The sequence below is a fragment of the Pelodiscus sinensis genome, chromosome 6 (assembly GCF_052426305.1).
Source record: "Pelodiscus sinensis isolate ZL-2025 chromosome 6, ASM5242630v1, whole genome shotgun sequence".
Taxonomy (NCBI): Eukaryota; Metazoa; Chordata; order Testudines; family Trionychidae; genus Pelodiscus; species Pelodiscus sinensis.
Window position 1 is genome coordinate 50,218,405 of NC_143057.1, and position 18,311 is coordinate 50,236,715.

The following is an 18,311-nucleotide window of genomic DNA, read 5'->3' on the forward strand; positions in this document are numbered from 1 at the left end:
GCCTCACTGACAGTACTTATACCCAGGTCATTCCAAGTAATTTTTTAATTAAAATTAGTGGCTCTAGCAAAAAGATACATACACAGCCATGTTACTACTACTGAGCACCACTTTGAATGTAACCAGACTCTGTTTTTGATAAAATGCCTCAGGAAATCCATCTATGGTCATAACATGCAACTTGTTCAGTGTTATGGTCTCAGAGTGATCCAAACAGCCAAACCCAAAACAGTCTTGGGTCACCGTGGCACATTAAAAATATGAACACAGAGTCATTGTCTCATATGTAAAGGCTGATGATTTATTTAAGATATGTCTTATAAGAATCCTCTCTCATGCTACCAGTGCACTATCATACAGTTAACGGCAATTTCAGAAAACAGGTCTGCACTGCAATATATAATTAAAAAGATTACTAGACATTATAATATGTTTCTCACCATTATTTTGTAGTATTTTGTCAATGGTTGAATTTATAAATATATATTTTCTTGACTTCTATTTGCAATTATCATTTAACTTTGTCAAACCTCTGGAACACAATGAAATGTTTTTTTTTCCCCTGTAGTCTTTTTTCAGACTTGACAATACTCAAAGTTGGCAGAGATAAACTACACATAGGATATTTTTAGAAAACAATATAGGACTTTAGTTTATGTGGAAATGTAATCCTTTCCAATGAAGTGCAGGGTCCTTCAAAAACTCATGGCATCAGTCTTGCTTCTCTCAAATGCACCCTCTCAGTTCAATCAGTGAATTGAGTTAATGTGTTTCCTGCCAAAAGGATTCAATATTTTCTAAGTTTAGTCTGAACACCGATATTTTACATGTTTTCAGGGATTTTGCTCCAGAAAATTAATCTTGTTTTGACAAAAAGGGAGGGAGGAAAAAGAGATGCACTTTATTTCTTGAGGGTTCAAAGCTTTTGTGTTGGAGTATCGCAGTAAGGAATGTTGTCTAGTAGCAGATCTTTCCTGGGGATAAGCACTGTAACAAAATTATATAATCAGTAAAAACAGTGTTTTATCATCATAATCTACAAAAATATACATGGCCTTTATTATTTGTACAAGCAATGAAGCGGTTTACTACAGAATATCTAGTTTTAAATAAAACCTATGAGAAGCACTATGGTAATTTTGTAATCAACAAAAATGTACTAACATTTTGCATTCTGTTCATCAGAAATTTCTTGCACCTCCTCTACCTAATTGCTGTTAATAATATCTTGGCATATATTTTAACAGTCTATCATTGTTACATTTTGCCAGTTCTCATGTGAAGACATTATAGCAAAACAGGATGGCAAATTACAATGTTTCTGGTAATCCTGATTTCAGTGTATTTAAATATGAATTTCAAAATGCATAAAATACTTTAAAATATACAGACATCTCATTTAATGTCTGCAATATTTATCTGTACTGTTCCTGTTTTAAAAATAGCAGAAAAGGTAAGTGTAAGGTGACATTTATTGCAGGAGAGAAAAAAAAAGTCTGTTAGGTTTCTCTTGGCTGTGCACTGTGCTAACTGCCATTGGCTCTAATAAAGTTTTGAACATCTGGCTCCTTTGATATTCACTTGGGAGTTCTGCACCTGAGGACTTTGCACAAGTTACCCTACCTACAAACTGAGGCACCATGGCTACAAACACAATCCTGTAATTTGATTAATCAGGGAATTACTAAACAAAGGTACAGTAAACCTCTAAAATGCTCCAAATTCCATTCAATGTATGTAATCAGCCACATCTCATTCAAACTGTCATTTTTCCATAAAAGCAAGGAAATTACTTCCCTTGAAGCTGCATTTCTTTTTCATTTTCTGGCTGTGGTACTAAAACAGTATTTAAACACATTTCTAAATGGACTGAAAAATATTTTGTTTATGTTCTACCTACGAAGGAAACATTTGTGCCCCAGGGTTCACATCTACCTTTTTCTCTACATTTTAATGACAATACTGTATGCATGAGAGAGGAATACAAAACCCAAGCAGGACAGAGGAGGAAGTACAGACAAATAAAAAAGGCAGATGGGGACAGAACCTCATGACCTCTCACTGAAAAATAAAGTATGGCGCACAACCCACCCGTTACTATAGCAAACCCAAAGTCAAAACCATCAGGATGCACTGCAGATGTGGTACACTGAAGTAAGAAAAGCTCCACTTGTATCAGTTTGTCTGCAGAATAAAAACAAGTTGACTAGAGCCAACTCTCTTGCACAACAGTGGATAAGTTGACTTGACAGGTTGCATAGCAATGTCTCAAAAATCTGTTCAGTGAGATTCTGCATGTGACTAACATAAGCTCTTAGCTGCAAAAAACTTGTTTTCAAACTTGACAATGTCCTGTGCTGTCAGAAATAAGAGTACACCTGGAATATTTTTAGAAAACAAACAGAAGGTTAGTTTCTATGGAAACTTAATTTTTCCCAATGAAATGCATCTTAATATCTCTCTCTGCATGACAGCTAATAGCCACAATATTCTGATCATCACAGTTTCATAAATTCTTTAATGGCATTTCAAGAACAACCAATGAGATTAGGAATGTAGTTAGTACCATAGTACTATGAGGAAGGTGCAACAAACCAAGTACTGGACAGTTAGGCTACATCTACACTGTGGAGCTATTTCAGGACACCAGAAGTATCCCAAAATATAACGGGCTTGTTATACTTACATCTGTAAACCTCATTCCATGAGGAGTAAGGGACATTTTGGAATAGAGCTCAAATTCGAAATTTGGCACCATATAGACAGGACCAAATTTTGAAATAAGCTATTTTGAAATGTACTCTAAATAAGCTATGCAATTTGCATAGCTTATTTCGTAGTCTGGGTGCAGTGTAGATACACCCTTATGGAATACCCTGATCACCAAAAAAGTCTCTTCCTCGCCTCTGGCACTTAATAGTGTAGGGATAACATATTAATGTATTGAAAATGATTCCCCCAAATGGAATTTGTTCCCCACAACTTAAAGTGTTTAGATTTATTATTAATTCTTCTTCTTATTATTAGTTAAGATTGTTAAATGTGTAGATTTATTATTATTATTATTGCCCCTTTAGAATATAATGTATTAGGTCATGTAACTTAGAACTGTTAAGAATATAATCCTATGTAGCCAGAAACAGCCCCCCCTTTGTGCTCCAGGGCATGCTCAAGCTTGTGCAAGGGGCTGCTTGAAATTGACATTGCAGAGATACATTGTAACAATGCATTGTCAAGCCACTAACTCTGCTATGGGAGCCAAGCTCTGTAATTGACTAAGGGCATTGTTACATAATTGACGGCTGTTCTCTTTAAAACACTGTAACTTTACTCAGCACTCAGAGAATGTTTTAAGCAATACCACCCAGAAAATTTTGTAACTACAACTTTTATTATTATACAAAATACTGTATGAATGTATGAGAGTGTGCTTGGATGATGAATGAATGGTTCTGAGAGGTGCCAGCCTGAGAATACAGCAACAAAAGGCTGAAGAAGGCGTCAAGTGCCAGTGCAACCAAAAGGTGTCAAGTGGAGAAAACCAAGTACTGGAGGTCCACCCGATGAGATCACTGACGAGCACCTGGCAGCCACCCTGGAGACATCAGCATGATGCAGCAATTTCCATAGACTGGCATAGGAAGAAATTCCTATAAGAACTGGACTAAAAAACTATGGAATTGGAGTCCAAGGTTCTGCTGCCAGCCTACCAGGAGCTTCAGATGCGCATCTGATCAGGACTTCGCTCCCCACTACCATCACTTGTGTACAGAATACCTGGCCAGTATTCTGTCACAAGCAACTTCCAGGCTGGTAACTATAACAAGTACACAGAACCTGAATGAATGAATGTTTATATGTATATGGGTTAAGTAGTTAAACAACGTTGTTTGCTTCTATCTTTTCTTTATTTTTTATTATTATTATCTTTACAATAAATGTGGCTTTTTGCCTTATCCCCCTCATAAGATCCTGCTTGCTTCTATTTGGTACAACAATAGGTGAATTATTATGAAGCATAAGGGTTTGTGTATGTTTTTTAAAACAACCTTTGCTTTTATCCTATCTAATGGAGCCATTAATTATTTCATTATGCATCTGAACATCATCTTTTATTTCTGAACTCCAAGTTCTTGGCCTCAAAGATGTCAATAAGTACCATAAGTTAATGATGTATTGTGTAAAACAGATGCATTTCCTTGTATCAGTTTTAAATTACTGCTTTATCATCATGGAATGTCTCCTTGTTGCTTTATAATGTGAAGGTGTAAATAGGACTATCCTATTTATCTTTATTAGTATTCATTACACTCTGAACATTCGCTTACTTAAGAGAGTCTAGAAATAAAGAGCAGAAAAAATAAAGAGCCAGACATGCTCAATTTTTTGTAATTGTTCTTGCAAAAAGGGGATATCAAACTATAGACCACAGCTTCACATATGAGTACAGGGATCCAAAACTTTCTCAGTCTGACATATAGTCCAGTCATACATATTATACAGAATTTGTACACTATGATTTCTTTAAGTGAGAAGACTAACTTCAGGTGGCTAGTTAAATAACTGTAAAGTAAACGTTTTCATTAAGGTGGTTATTAGCAGCCCCATTATGCCACATGCTGTTAAATGGAGAATAAGAGGCAAAGCATGGGACTCTTTCAAGACACAGAGAGGAAACACTAACAGGTTAGAGATTCAAAAGACCTATTCTTAAAGTTTATGTACCATTAGGCATTGCGGAAGTTCACAGAGAAGATGACATCTTGCTTAACTGAGAGGGTCACTGTTTATTACACACAAAAGAAGAAGTTGACAGCTGATGCTCTCCCATCAACTCCCACCTGAGCTTCTTATGCTGGTGGAGCACTAGAGTTGATGGAAGAGCACTCAGCAGTTGATTTATTGCATTTATATCAAATGTGATAATCAACTCCCACTGGATCCTACTGCCAATCTGGTGGGTAGTGTACACAAGTTCCGAATCTACTTTCCCCAAAGTAATGGCAACACAGAGCAGGAGCCTACCACAGTGCTCATTTTCCCAACAGATGCAAAAGGAGGGGGAAAAATGGTCCATTTTTATGGTGATAAAGGCAGCAGGAGTCCCAGCATGATCAGGACTAGCACCCTACAACAGGAGATAAAAGGAAGAAGAGAGTAAAGGCTCTCCTGAAGAGTATCACAAACTGAGTTCTCTGTGATGCCTGAAAGCTATGAATATGCATGCTTAAAGGAAACATCCATCACACATAGGACTATAGGAAATTTGAAGGCCTGTATATAAGACTTTTTTGGATCAATACTGGAATGAACCCAATACTGCAAAAATTTAAATGGCTTTGGGTTATAATCAAGCAAGCAAGCAACACAATCTTCCAGATACTATCATTTGGCCTATCCCCTCAAATCTAAACTCACTTAGTATTTATCCCAAACTTCAGCTAACAAAAAAGAAACACGCACCCAGTTTCAGATTTTGTCACTGAAGTTTAGCATAGTTCTAAATACCATCAAAAAAGAGTTCTACTTACACAGTCTATCTGAACCTGAGTGAAGTCCCTGTATAACAGATGTTCTGAGTAGAACTTCAACATCTGAACCTATTTTCATAAGCTTGTAAAGAAAAAACAAAGCCATTCAAACAACGCAAAATTACTTTTGTAGACATTTTCCATCTTTGGTAAATATATAAAAATACAACACTTGATTCACCTTTTGAATAATAAGGCATCTTGTATTTACATAGTGCCTTTTATCCTAGACGACCCAAAAGTGCTTTATGAACCCATACATAAGTCATGCTGGTATATCACTCTCTGGGATGAAACAAGTCTACAGTTTGGTAATACACACAGCAGTAGAAAATACTGTATTTAATTGAATCTGCAGGGGGATATTTAGGTAGATATATTACCAGAGCAATCATTTTAATTAGTGTGCAATTATCCTGAACTCCAGGAGGAACAACTTGCAAGAATTGCCATCAGGCAGTCAGGTTATTTACAGTTCTGGTACATTTTGAACTTCTCTCCTTTTTTTCCCTTCCCTAGGCTGACAAGAGGAGTCAGTGGTGCTCAAGGGCCAAAAGGAAGGAAGGAGACAAAAAGCAGAAGGAATAGCCTGGGATGAGGCAGTAACCCTCTGTAATTCCTTCCCTGTTTGAGAGGAAACATGACTGGGGGTCTCCATGTGCATGCCCCTTGCCAGAGACAGTACAAGTTGAAATTCCCTAAACCGAGACTCTGTGGTCCGGAAACATCCATGGTCCAACACAGATGTTGCAGGACCACAGAGTCCCAGCACGTGGTAGTGGGGCTGGACGACCTAGGGTCTGGCTGCCTGGCAGGACTGGAAGCTGCAGCAGTGGCAGTGGTGGCAACAGTGCAGTGGTGCTGGGAGCTGCTGCCACAGCAGTGGCCCAGTGGGGTCCAGCGCAGCAGTGCGCAGCTGTCTGGGGGAGCCAAGAGCTGTGGCGTGCAACTTCCAGGGCAGAGGAGGGGAATTAGCAGGGCCTGCAGCAGGTGGGGAGACAGCTGGTATCTTCCCTGGTCCAGCAAAATCCCTCATCTGGGACCAGTCAGGTCTCGAGGCTGCCAGACCGGAGAGGTCCAACCTGTATTTGTTAAATGTCTAGTACTTATGTGTCCAGCAGCGTATATAGCTGCACAAGCGAGAAGCTTAGAAGAAACAAAAATGACTTTCACTGAAAAATTTCTCAAGTAGTTAATTCTTCACTTCTCAACCTAAAACAACATTTAATGTCATAGAGGCTAGAAATTTTTTTTTGCTATGTTCTACCCTGGCAGTTGATGAAGCAACAAATAAATCTGGTCAAGATTTTGAAAAATGGATTTCTGAAGTTAGGCACCAAAGTCTACATACCAGGTACCTGAAGAGGAGGCCTGATTTTCAGAAGTACTGAAGTGCTTGGTGCCAAACAGTTTTGACTGTGTCTGTAAAGCACTCTTTGGTACAGTTATTTGACATTAATGACAATTCAGCATATAAATGCACAATAATTATTAAATATGACAGAGTGTATTTTGTACCTTGGATATCATCATGGCCTTGCTGAAGACCAAGAATTTTATCCACTGATCTATTCACTCAACAAGCACACCAATTAACTAACATCAAAAGAACCAATATTAAACGTGCATTTTGTAGATCACAACTCCCAACAAATATAGCTTTTGAGAATTTTACCTGGCATCTTATCTATATTTCAATTAAAACAGCGTTATAGCATTAAATTAAAAAATAGAACAGATGATAGAACTTGATGCCTAGGACACACAGAAATGTTACTGCTGTTGCACGGCAACAAGCAGACATTGCTAGAGAGAGTTGAATGAATATTCAGAAGTGTTAATGTCAGTGATACGTGGGTGATAGAATGCAAAGTACTGAACTGACTGTCCTGTTTTTTTCCTATAATATATGCTTATACCGCCGGCAATAAATTAAAAGATTTTACAGGTTAACCCCCGCCCATGGGTGGTGGGGACTGCTCTGGTCCTGGTCCCACCATGGAACAAATGGCAGGGGTTACTCTGGTCTCAGCCTCGCTGTGGCCACAAGCAGGAGTCAGCCCCAGCCCTGGGCACCAGGGGGCTGCTCCAGTCCCAGCCCTGCCTTGGCTGCAAGCAGGGGACTGCTCCAGCCCACTGCACTGCAGACGAGGTCCAGTCCACAAAGCCCACAACGGCCATGGCTTGCTCACAAAGCTGTGGTTGCAAGGCTCAATAAGTGTTTGCAAAGTACTTCTGAGATCCTGTGATAAAAGGTGCTGCTATGTGAATGTAAAGTATTATATTCACATGATAGTATAATAGTGCACTAAGAATGTGTAAGATGAAGAACAGCATCAAAATAACAGTACCTCTGCTATTCTTTCCGAAGAAGTCTCATTCTGATTGTTTCTGAACTCTTCATTTATCTTCCGTCTTGCAGCTAAAGGAGTCAAGTAAAATAAAGTTGTTTCATTTTAATTCTCTCTCATTATCAGTTTTTTGTCATAAACTGAAAATTCACATTCCTGAGGAGCTAAAAACCATCTTATGTAGACAAATTTGCCCTTTGTTTGTTGAGGCTGCTCTACGGGTATAGTTCTTTTACTATCTGTCTTCTTCCATTGGGAAAGACTATTAATCCTTTTCATATTTCATTTAGACTGGAGCCTAGTGCTCCAAGATTTTTATGAAAGGTTAGTATGGGAATAAAACATACCATCAAGCATCACACCAGAAACGTGTTGTAATAGGATTTGTTTTTTAAAAAGCTCAAAATACTGCTATATATAATTAATATTTGGATCTGCTTAGTTCCAATATGTATGTTTATTATCTGCTATGTTGTGTTATTCATTTTAAGAGCAACTGTACACAAACAGGAGCCACATGGATGCTTGGTGGCCTAAGACGTGCTCAGATTAAGCTAAGATTCACTGTTTTAAAAAATCATCAAGACTACAATTTTAGAACCATGTGGTTCTGTTCTGCTTATTTTTTTCTGCTTATATCACAGGTTAATTTTTTTTACTGCTTGATTCTGGCAAGAGATAGAATTTAATCTTTGGGAAGACGCAAGTAAAGGGCAGCAAAGGAAAGGAGAGATTCTCTTATTACTCTGAGATGGGTGAAGGGGGAGGGGAAATCAATATCTGAGGCACATTTTCTTTAAGATTTCTCTTCTTGCCTTGTTTCTCTGCAGTCATTTTTTTCCTCAAACCTATTCCTTTTTTCATCTCCTATAAACTGTGTGCACACATGACTATTTGATGGAAGAGGACAGAAAACTCCTACAACTGGCTAGAACAAACTCCCTTCTTTCTTAAAAGGCTGCTTTTCTGCATTCTCCATAAACTCTCTGCTCCCTCTTCCTTTCACTAGCACTACTTCTTCTGTTAACATAGCAACTTTAGAATCTTCTGATCAGTACTGGCTAGGATGCCAAGATCAGCTATTGTCTGGCTTCCTGACCCTCCCTCATTGTAAGGAAAGGAAAACTAGAGGAAAGAGAGAAGAGGGAAGCAAAGAATAGCATCAAACTGGCTACCTCCTTGTTACAGCAACCCCTTCACCCTCTCCCTTTCTCCATGCCCCCTCCAAAAAAGTTTTCTGGAATAGTTTGAGTGTGTGATCCTCACAGTCATGCACAGATTTTAACTCTTGATAATTTCAAGAAAGCTTGAAATTACTTTCCTTTGTCTTATACGCATATTGGTTTGCTATTGCAGACCTGCTCATTCAAGTAACAGGTTGCTGGCATTAACAGAAAAAAAAACAAAAAAACAAACAAACAAAAAACCCACCCAGCCACTGGTTTTAAGGGGAGAAAAGAAAAACAGAGTGCACAAAAAAGTTACCAATAAATGTACAAAAGAGGCGCCAAATTGGCCTTTGAAACATTATGAAGTTCTTTAATAGCTAAATAATAATTTATTTGCAGAGTATCAAAAGTTGCATTTTCACTGCCCAGTGAACTGCTATATATTAAACAAATGGTTTGCCTTTGATATGGCTGTAAGAGACTGAAATCAGAGCCCACAGTATTTGTTTAAAATAGACTGTTAAATCCCTAACATTTAGTGATATGTCTAATGAGCGCTCTCTCATCTTCATGCTGGGAAGTAATCTATGAAAATCATGAGATGAAATGATGCTATACTATTACAAATTGACTTTGTTTCTCTGTTTATTAATAAAATATACACACTTCAGTGAACAAATAAAAATGTACTTTAGGAAGAGAAGACTGCTGTTAAGAAGTTTGTTCTTTCTTACGTGTTCTGATCATGTTAATCTCAAAGGGTATGTATACACAGCAAAGTTATTTTGAAATAACAGCCATTATTTCAAAATAACTTCACTAGCATCTACACAGAAATTAATTTGAAATAGCAGAGTGCTTATTTCAAATGTGGTAAACCTCATTCCACGAGGAATAATGCCATATTTGAAATATTTGAGACTCCTTTCCCCAGTCTAAACAGAGTTTCATCCCACCCGCCCCAGTTTTGTTAAATAAAGAGGGTTTATATTCATGAGAATACATGTATTTTATTTGACATCAGGAAGGGGGGCTAAGGAGGGGTAAGTGGAAATGTGAGGGAAGAATGAGGCACAAGCCCCCAGTGGGGCAGACCATGGAGGCTCCTCAGGGTGGAAGCTCTCCCGCAGGGCCTCTTGGACACTGACAGCCCCCCGATGGACCTCCTGAATGGCAGCCTGCAGAAAGTGCAGCCAGGCTGTCAGCAACGCATCCAAGAGAAGTGCCAGACAGAGTGCCCAGGGGCAGCTCTGGCTCCATGTTGCAGAATGCTGTGGTGTCCCAAATGAGGGCAATCAGAACACGCAGAGGCAAAATGCTTTGCTGTCCCTCATCGAGATAGGCAAACAAGCAGGGAAACCTGAGAACTGGCTGTCCTGGGGGGGGGGGGGGGTCCCTTTAAGCACAGGCTTTAGACAGCAGCCACACAAAGTAACTCCTGACCTGATGCCTTGCCGGATCTGGTTTCAGCAGGCCTTAAATGCGATTCAGCGTCCACTCAGTGTGGTCACACTATTTCGAAATAGCAAAAAGCTATTTCAAAATGCATTTTGTGTGTAGATGCGTTATTTCGAAATAAGCTATTTTGAAATAATACTGGAGTGTAAAAGCGACGAGGAGTCCTGTGGCACCTTATAGACTAACTGAAGTGTAGGAGCATAAGCTTTCGTGGGCAAAGACCCACTTCGTCAGATGCATCTGACTAAGTGGGTCTTTGCCCACGAAAGCTTATGCTCCTACACTTCAGTTAGTCTATAAGGTGCCACAGGACTCCTCGTCGCTTTTGCAGATTCAGACTAACACAGCTACCCCTCTGATACTGTAGTGTAGAGTATCAGAGGGGTAGCCGTGTTAGTCTGAAACTGCAAGAGCAGGGAGGAGTCCTGTGGCACCTTACGTAAAAGAATAAATGGACACAAATCATATATTAGGAATGGCAATATACAAAAACCTATAGGGGAACACTTCAATCTCCCTGGACACACAATTGCAGATCTAAAGGTAGCCATCCTGCAGCAAAAAAACTTCAAGACCAGACTTCAAAGAGAAACTGCTGAGCTACAGTTCATCTTCAAGTTTGACACAAACTCAGGATTAAACAAAGACTGTGAATGGCTAGCTAACTACAAAAGGAGCTTCTCCTCTCTTGGTATTCAGCTACTAGAAGTGGGCCTCATTCTCTTCATGCTCCAACACTTCAGTTAAGTCTATAAGGTGCCACAGGACTCCTCGCCGCTGTAGTGTAAATATACCCAAATTTCTTACAACCTCCTTCAACCTCTCTTCCTTGTCTTTCATGTAGGGCTGATCTACACAGTTAGTGAGCTAATATAACTATTTTGGTTTACAAAAAAATCTTCCCACTGGTCATGTTAAAGTATGACCCCTAAATGTGATTGGCAGAACTGTCTACTCAGTGACACTGGTAGGGCTTAAGCTTTTCAAAATACAGCACAAGACAAAGGAAGCTTAAACTACAGATACATGCCCATTAATATCCATCTGTGTCCATGACAGGGAATCATACCATTTTCTTAACGTCTATAGTTATAGCAGTACAAAAAAAGCTGTGTAGACTAGCCCAGAAAGGTCAAGCTTCTAAAACACAAATTCAAAGCCCTGTAAAAATTATACCACTGGCTCCTCCTCTTGGTCATTCCCTTCTGCTCCCTTGCTCCTTCCATCCCAACCATTGTTTTTAATAGAGAAAGGTGGAAAGAGAGAGAAGACTAAGGCTATGTCTAGACGACAGGGTTTTTTTTTGAAAAAAAGTGGCCTTTTTTGAAAAAAAAAAAAAAAAAAAAAACTTCACCTGCATCTAGACTGCCGCCACATTCTTTCAAAATTGAAGTGAAAGAACACAGCGGTTTTTTCGACAGCGGTAAATCTCATTTTACAAGGAAGAACGCCTTTTTTTGAAAGAGCTCTTTCGAATAAGAAGGCGTTCTTGACCGCAAACAGGGCTTTTTTGAAAGAGAGCAACCAGATTGCCTGGGTGCTCTTTTTCGAAAAAACAATCCACTTTTCCGAAAAAGGTGTGGCTGTCTAGACGATCTCTTTCGAAAAAAGCTGTTTCAAAAAAAGCTTCTTTTGAAAGAAGCGTATACTCTAGACATACCCTAAGTCAGTGCTTAAGTCTTTCTAAAGTCACTTCATTTTCCTTCAAATCCCTCTGAAAAATAGAATCAGAAAAATGAACTTTAATTTTTCCCCAAGACATTTCAACAACACCTTTGAAGATCAATTCTCTCTGCAGACAAAACATGCTATATTAGAAACTTGATCAAATACCTATAACCATGTACAGTCAAGACCAGGACCATTCCTTTTATGTACTGGATCTGAGAGTGTGCAAAAAAGACTTTGAGAGGAGTGCCTGGGAACTGGGGACTTTAAGGCTTTGGGCTGTAGGGCTGCCTGCCTAGTAGGATGCCACGGAGTTGGAGACCTCAGGACTTCCAGACTGCTGCTCTGCGACAGCCTGCCTTGGACAGAGTATCCACTCCCTCTTGTGAAGAATTTGGACATATTTAGGGTTTTATTCCCGACTGGAACAAAGCCAAACTTCAAAAATATTAAAATCCACAGTGAAAGACAATTGCCTTTCTCTGAACAGCTCTATTCATGTGATCATGTTGCATCCTCTTCTCTGGTAACTCAGAAAAACAGACAAACTGAAGCATTTCAATGGATCAGGGCTTTTTTGTTTTTGTTTTCTGTTGTTTTGCTTTAGGTAAACTGAACAAAACAGTAGTAGTAATTTGTTTATCACACTTGTGACTCAGGTTGACAACCTGTTCCATCTGTTTGCTCTCTGGATCTGCAGAGACTATCTGCAAACTCCAATCTTTCTTCTTTTGTGAGTGTTCTACCCTGTGTGGCTGAACCCCTTATGCTGATTAAACAACAGCAGGTTCCAAAAAGGAGTCAATCTAATTCAATTCCCCTCAGGGCATGTAGGATGCTAGGAATTATTAGGAAAGAGATAGAAAATAAGACCCAGAATATCTTACTGCCCCTGTATAAAACTATGGTACGCCCACATCTTGAATACTGTGTACAGATGTGGTCTCCTCACCTCAAAAAAGATATTTTGGCCTTGGAAAGGGTTCAGAAAAGGGCAACTAAAATGATTAGGGGTTTGGAACGGGTCCCATATGAGGAGAGGTTAAAGCGACTGGGACTTTTCAGTTTAGAAAAGAGGAGACTGAGGTGGGATATGATAGAGGTCTATAAAATCATGAGTGGCGTGGAGAGGGCTGATAAAGAAAAGTTATTTATTAGTTCCCATAATAAAAGAACTAGAGGACACCAAATGAAATTAATGGGTAGCAGGTTTAAAACTAATAAAAGAAAGTTCTTCTTCACACAGCATGTAGTCAACCTGTGGAACTCCTTGCCAGAGGAGGCTGTGAAGGCTAGGACTATAATAGAGTTTAAAGAGAAGCTGGATAATTTCATGGAGGTTAGGTCCATAAAAGGCTATTAGCCAGGGGATAAAATGGTGTCCTTGGCCTCTGTCTGTCAGAGGCTGGAGAGGGATGGCACAAGACAAATCGCTTGATCATTGTATTCGGTCCACCCTCTCTGGGGCACCTGGTGCTGGCCACTGTCGGTAGACAGGATACTGGGCTAGATGGACCTTTGGTCTGACCCAGTACGGCCGTTCTTATGTTCTTATGTCTAAACTATATCCCTCTTTCGAAAGAGAGATGTAAATTAGGCAGATTGAAAGTGCAAATGAAGCAAATGAAGCGGGGATTTAAATATCCCGTGCTTCATTTGCATACTCACATAAAATAATCGAAAAAGGTTTTTTTTTCCCCTAAAAGAACCGCATCTACACAGTGGTTTCACTTTCGAAATACCCTTTTTCAAAGGAACACTGTGACAATTATGCAAATGAAGCAGAGGATATTTAAATCCTCACTTCATTTGCATTTTCGATCTGCCTAATTTACCTCCCTCTTTTAAAAGAGAGAGTGATGTAGTTTAGACATGCCCTCAGAGAGAATGATGATAGTTCGTGTAAAAGACCTTCATACAATGGCATGCCCAAGGAAGGAGGGTCCTTAGAGATTTTGTAGAGATGCAACAGTCCCACTAGGAAGACAAAAATTCTTACCTTCTAAGGCTCTTGCGTCATTTTTAAAAACCTGTTGCCGTGTTCTATGCAATGTTCTGAAAAGCTTTAAAACCTGTTCATAAGATACAAGTCAGCAATCAATGTGTTTTGTTTGTTAATAGTAATAATTAAGTAAAATTAATATTTTTGCAGTTAAAAAGGTATTTTTATTTGCATTCTACTGTTTCCTCCATAGCAGCCGAATCATTCGGTCAGAAATGTAAGCTCAATTCTTGATCAGACTTTCTGCAGATAAAACAGAGGTATAGAACACAGAAGACAAGACAATTCCTGATATCTAAAATATAACAAGATCTCAGAATTATGAACACCGGAGTTACAAATTAAATGGCCAATCATACACTTCATTTGGAACCTGGAGTACACCATCAGGCAGCAGTAGAGATCAAAACATGAAAAGCAAATACAGTAAAATATTGTGCATGTAAACTATTAAAAATGAAAATTTAAAAATATTTAACAAAGTAAGGAAACTATTTCATTTTGGTATTGGAAAAATTTTTGTTGCCCTTTTCTGAACTTATCAGGAGTTTGGAGCTGGTGCCATGTGAAGAGAGATTAAAAAGACTTGGACTTTTCAGCTTAGAAAAGAGGAGATCAAGGGGGGATATGATAGAGGGCTCTAAAATCATGACTGGAATGGAAAAAGTGAATAAGGAAAAGTTATTTACTTATTCCCACAATAAAAGAACTAAGAGTCACCAAATGAAATTAATAGGCAGCAGGTTTAAAACAAATAAAAGGAAGTTTTTCTTCACTCAGCGCACAATCAAGCTGTGGAATTCTTTATTAGAGGATGCGGTGAAGGCTAGAACTTTAACAGGGTTCAAAAAAGATCTAGATAAATTCATGAAGGTTAGGTCCATCAATGGCTATGAGCCAGGATGGGTAGGAATGGTATCCCTAGCCTCTGTTTCTCTGGAGGTGAATGACAGGTGAGGGATCACATGAGGATTACCTATTGCAATCCCTCTCTCTGGGGCATCTGGTATTGGCAACTGTTGGCAGACAGGATACTGGGCTTGATGGATCTTTGGTCTGACCCAGTATGGCCCTTCTGGATGGACCTTTGGTCTGACCCAGTATGGCTGTTCTTATGTTCTTAAAAGCAGCACTTTCCTCCTTAGTAAAGTTTCAAAGCTGTTTTAAGTCAATGGTCAGTTGTAAGCTTTTGAAAGAACTGTAACATTTGCTTCAAAGTTAAAAACAGGGATGTTAGATAGTGTGCAATTAAATAGCCAGGCATCAAATTTTAGCAGATACACAACTATTCTATCCAGAGATGGAGCTGGCAGCCAGCGTTTTCCTGATCTCACTTTTGGGGAGCCCCCAGCCACACCATGCTGCTGCCTCTGATACAGAGGAACCAGCAGGGGGTGGCAGCAGCTCCTGTCCAAGGGGAGGTGGGTGTCCAAACACGAACCGCTGTGGACAGAGGCTGCTTTGCAGCAGCAGCCTCCGCCACCCCCTCATGCTACTGCCTCTGTAGGAGGCAGCAAGGCGGGGAGGGCAGGCAGGTCTGTGGCTCCAACATGCACAGAGAGCCAACTTAAAAGCTGGCTCCCCGCACCCTCTGTGCTGCTGCCTCTCTATCATTGGTAGCAGTGCGGGGGGGGGGGGGGGGCTTTGCAACCACATTTTAAGTTGCAGCTCTGCGCATGTGCTGTATCATTGTGACCCCCCCCCCCCCAGCTTCCAAAGAGGAGCAGCCCTGGATAAGACTGAGATTTTTGTCTTGGTTTCTGCCCCCCCATAGGAAATCTGAGCGGGCTGGGGGCTCGCCAGGCATTTCGGTGCGCGTATGGGGTGGCTCAAGGATTCAGGAAGAATCCTGCGGGTCACAATAGAACCCGCGCATGCGCACCTCCGCCCACACTCACCTCCGTCCGACTCCCCATCTCCACAGCAGTTCCCCCTCCACCCACAGCAGCCGCGAAACCACGCCCACCGCCTCGCTCATGAAAGGCCAATCGGAAGGTCACAGTCCAGCGCCGCCCCCTCCTCCTGCGCTTTGGTTAAGGAGCGGCAGGGTTGGGGGAACGTTACGGGACAAGCCGCTGCCGAACCTTTCCCCGCGCGCTACTGCGGGCGGCGAGGCTACTTCCTCGTGCATCGGGAATTCGTGCCCGATAGAGCCGCGTCCCCTGAACGCTGGATCCGGGCAGGTCGATGCCCCCTGAACCGTGAATGGGGGGGCGGGTCAGAGAGCTAAATAACGAGCAATCGGATTGGCTAATAAGTGTCCCGTGTCCCTTGCCGCGGGTGCTGTGTGCGCGTCCTGCGCAGCACCCGCTCCGCCAGCAGGCGCCAGGCGTGTCGGCGCTGTGCCCGCATCGGTGCCCCCAGCTGCCGTCAGCTTTAAACGTGGTGGCTGCTGGGTGTGGGCGACACCTCTCCCGTAACGACATGTCTGCAGGCGCTTGGGCTTTACCGAGCGCCCCGCACTCTGCAGTGCGGCTCCGTGCGCCTGAACTGCAGGAGCCTTGTGCTAGTCAGCTGCGCCTTCAATACACCGAGCGTCCAAGCCCACTGGCCTCACGCTGGCTGCCAATGGGAGTTGTGTCAGGCCTCATAGCAGTAACAATTAGTGAGTTGCCCCAGCATCTGAGGTTTGTACGCTGTTACAGTAGCTGAGGCGCCTAGATCTCATAACAAGGACATTTTAAAAAAAGATTTTGAATGATTTTCTTACAAGTCCTTAGAATCAGAGCCACCAGACTAAATAACATAACTGTGATATATTTTTCTATTTTTAGTGAAGAAAAACGTAACAGTTTTCAAAACTGGGAAGTCATCAGTTTCCATCTAACAGATTTATGTTGCATAGCTGTTTTACTTTCAGTTCTTAACTAATGTTTAACTCTGCTAGCAGTTTCCATTTCCTAAGAAATAGCAGTCATCTAGAAAATGATGACTTATTTTCCATAATTGATTTGGAAAGTGCATCCATAATATTCTGTGTATAAAAACAAACAACAAATTTATGTAATGTATTTTCAGCACAAGACAACAGTTAGATTTGTACTAAGGAAGAAACTCAGAGTGGAAGTAGCTGGCATATTTTTGCTTTTCACTGAAAATTACAGGAATTGTTAAATTCAACCTCGGAAAATATACATATTGCCTAGGTTGACTTAAGAGAAATTATATACACTCACATCGGAATTATTGTAACTTCACAGATATCAAAGATTTATTTTTCTGTTTACCAGCATTTGCAACATAGACCCATGGAAGTGATTTTTGGTTCTATCAACTCTAGCACTTCTTGCATTGCATTTAATTCAATAAGAATCAGAAAAAATAGGTGAACAATGAGATGGAAATATTTGCTGATGAGACAAAATTATTTAGGTTAGTTAAAGCCAGAAAGACACTAGTTTCAGAAGTACTTAACCAAGCTAGGTAAACAGACAACATGATGTTGGTAAATGTAGAGTAATCAGCATTGGTGGGAAAGAAACTACTCTTACAATTTATTGGATTGTAAATTTTCTGTTAACAAAAGTACCTGAGGGAGGGAGAGCAAGCATGTGGGACAGTTATACTCCCAAATAGGGAGGGGAACACAGGAGGGCTATGTCTAGACTGGCATGATTTTCCGCAAATGCTTTTAACGGAAAAGTTTTCCGTTAAAAGCATTTGCGGAAAAGAGCATCTAGATTGGCACATACGCTTTTCTGCAAAAAGTGCTTTTGTGGAAAAGCATCCATGCCAATCTAGATGCACTTTTGCGCAAAAAAGCCCTGATCGCCATTTTCGCGATCGGGGCTTTTTTGCGCAAAACAAATCTGAGCTGTCTACACTGGCCCTTTTGTGCAAAAGCTTTTGCACAAAAGGACTTTTGCCTGAACGGGAGCAGCATAGTATTTCCGCAAGAAGCACTGATTTCTTACATGAGATCGTCAGTGTTCTTGCGGACATTAAAGCGGCCAGTGTAGACAGCTGGCAAGTTTTTCCGCAAAAGCAGTTGCTTTTGCGGAAAAACTTGCCAGTCTAGACGCAGCCGGGAGCAACCAGGGAGCATCCAACAGCTGGGCTCTGGGCTGCTATGTCCCAGGGAGCAGAAGTGGGCTGCATGGCCCTGCTGGCCTCAGGGAGCAGTCATTGGGCT

The 18,311-nt window shown here is 40.7% G+C and overlaps 1 protein-coding gene across 2 annotated transcripts; it reads right to left on the bottom strand.

Moving 5' to 3' along the window:
* Positions 1 to 275: 275 nt before the first annotated feature.
* On the bottom strand, positions 276 to 16,387 carry LYRM7 (LYR motif containing 7). Of its 2 annotated transcripts, none has more exons than XM_006131875.5 (5): positions 16,078 to 16,387; positions 14,177 to 14,249; positions 7,883 to 7,953; positions 5,532 to 5,613; positions 276 to 987 (listed from the first exon to the last, which is right to left on the bottom strand). In XM_006131875.5, the coding sequence occupies exons 1-5, from the start codon at positions 16,093 to 16,095 to the stop codon at positions 917 to 919; spliced, it is 315 nt and encodes a 104-aa protein (XP_006131937.2). In that variant the 5' UTR covers positions 16,096 to 16,387; the 3' UTR covers positions 276 to 916. The 2 variants fall into 2 exon arrangements, with proteins under 2 accessions (XP_006131937.2, XP_006131936.2); XM_006131874.5 differs by lacking the exon at positions 276 to 987 and adding an exon at positions 994 to 2,378.
* Positions 16,388 to 18,311: the final 1,924 nt, after the last annotated feature.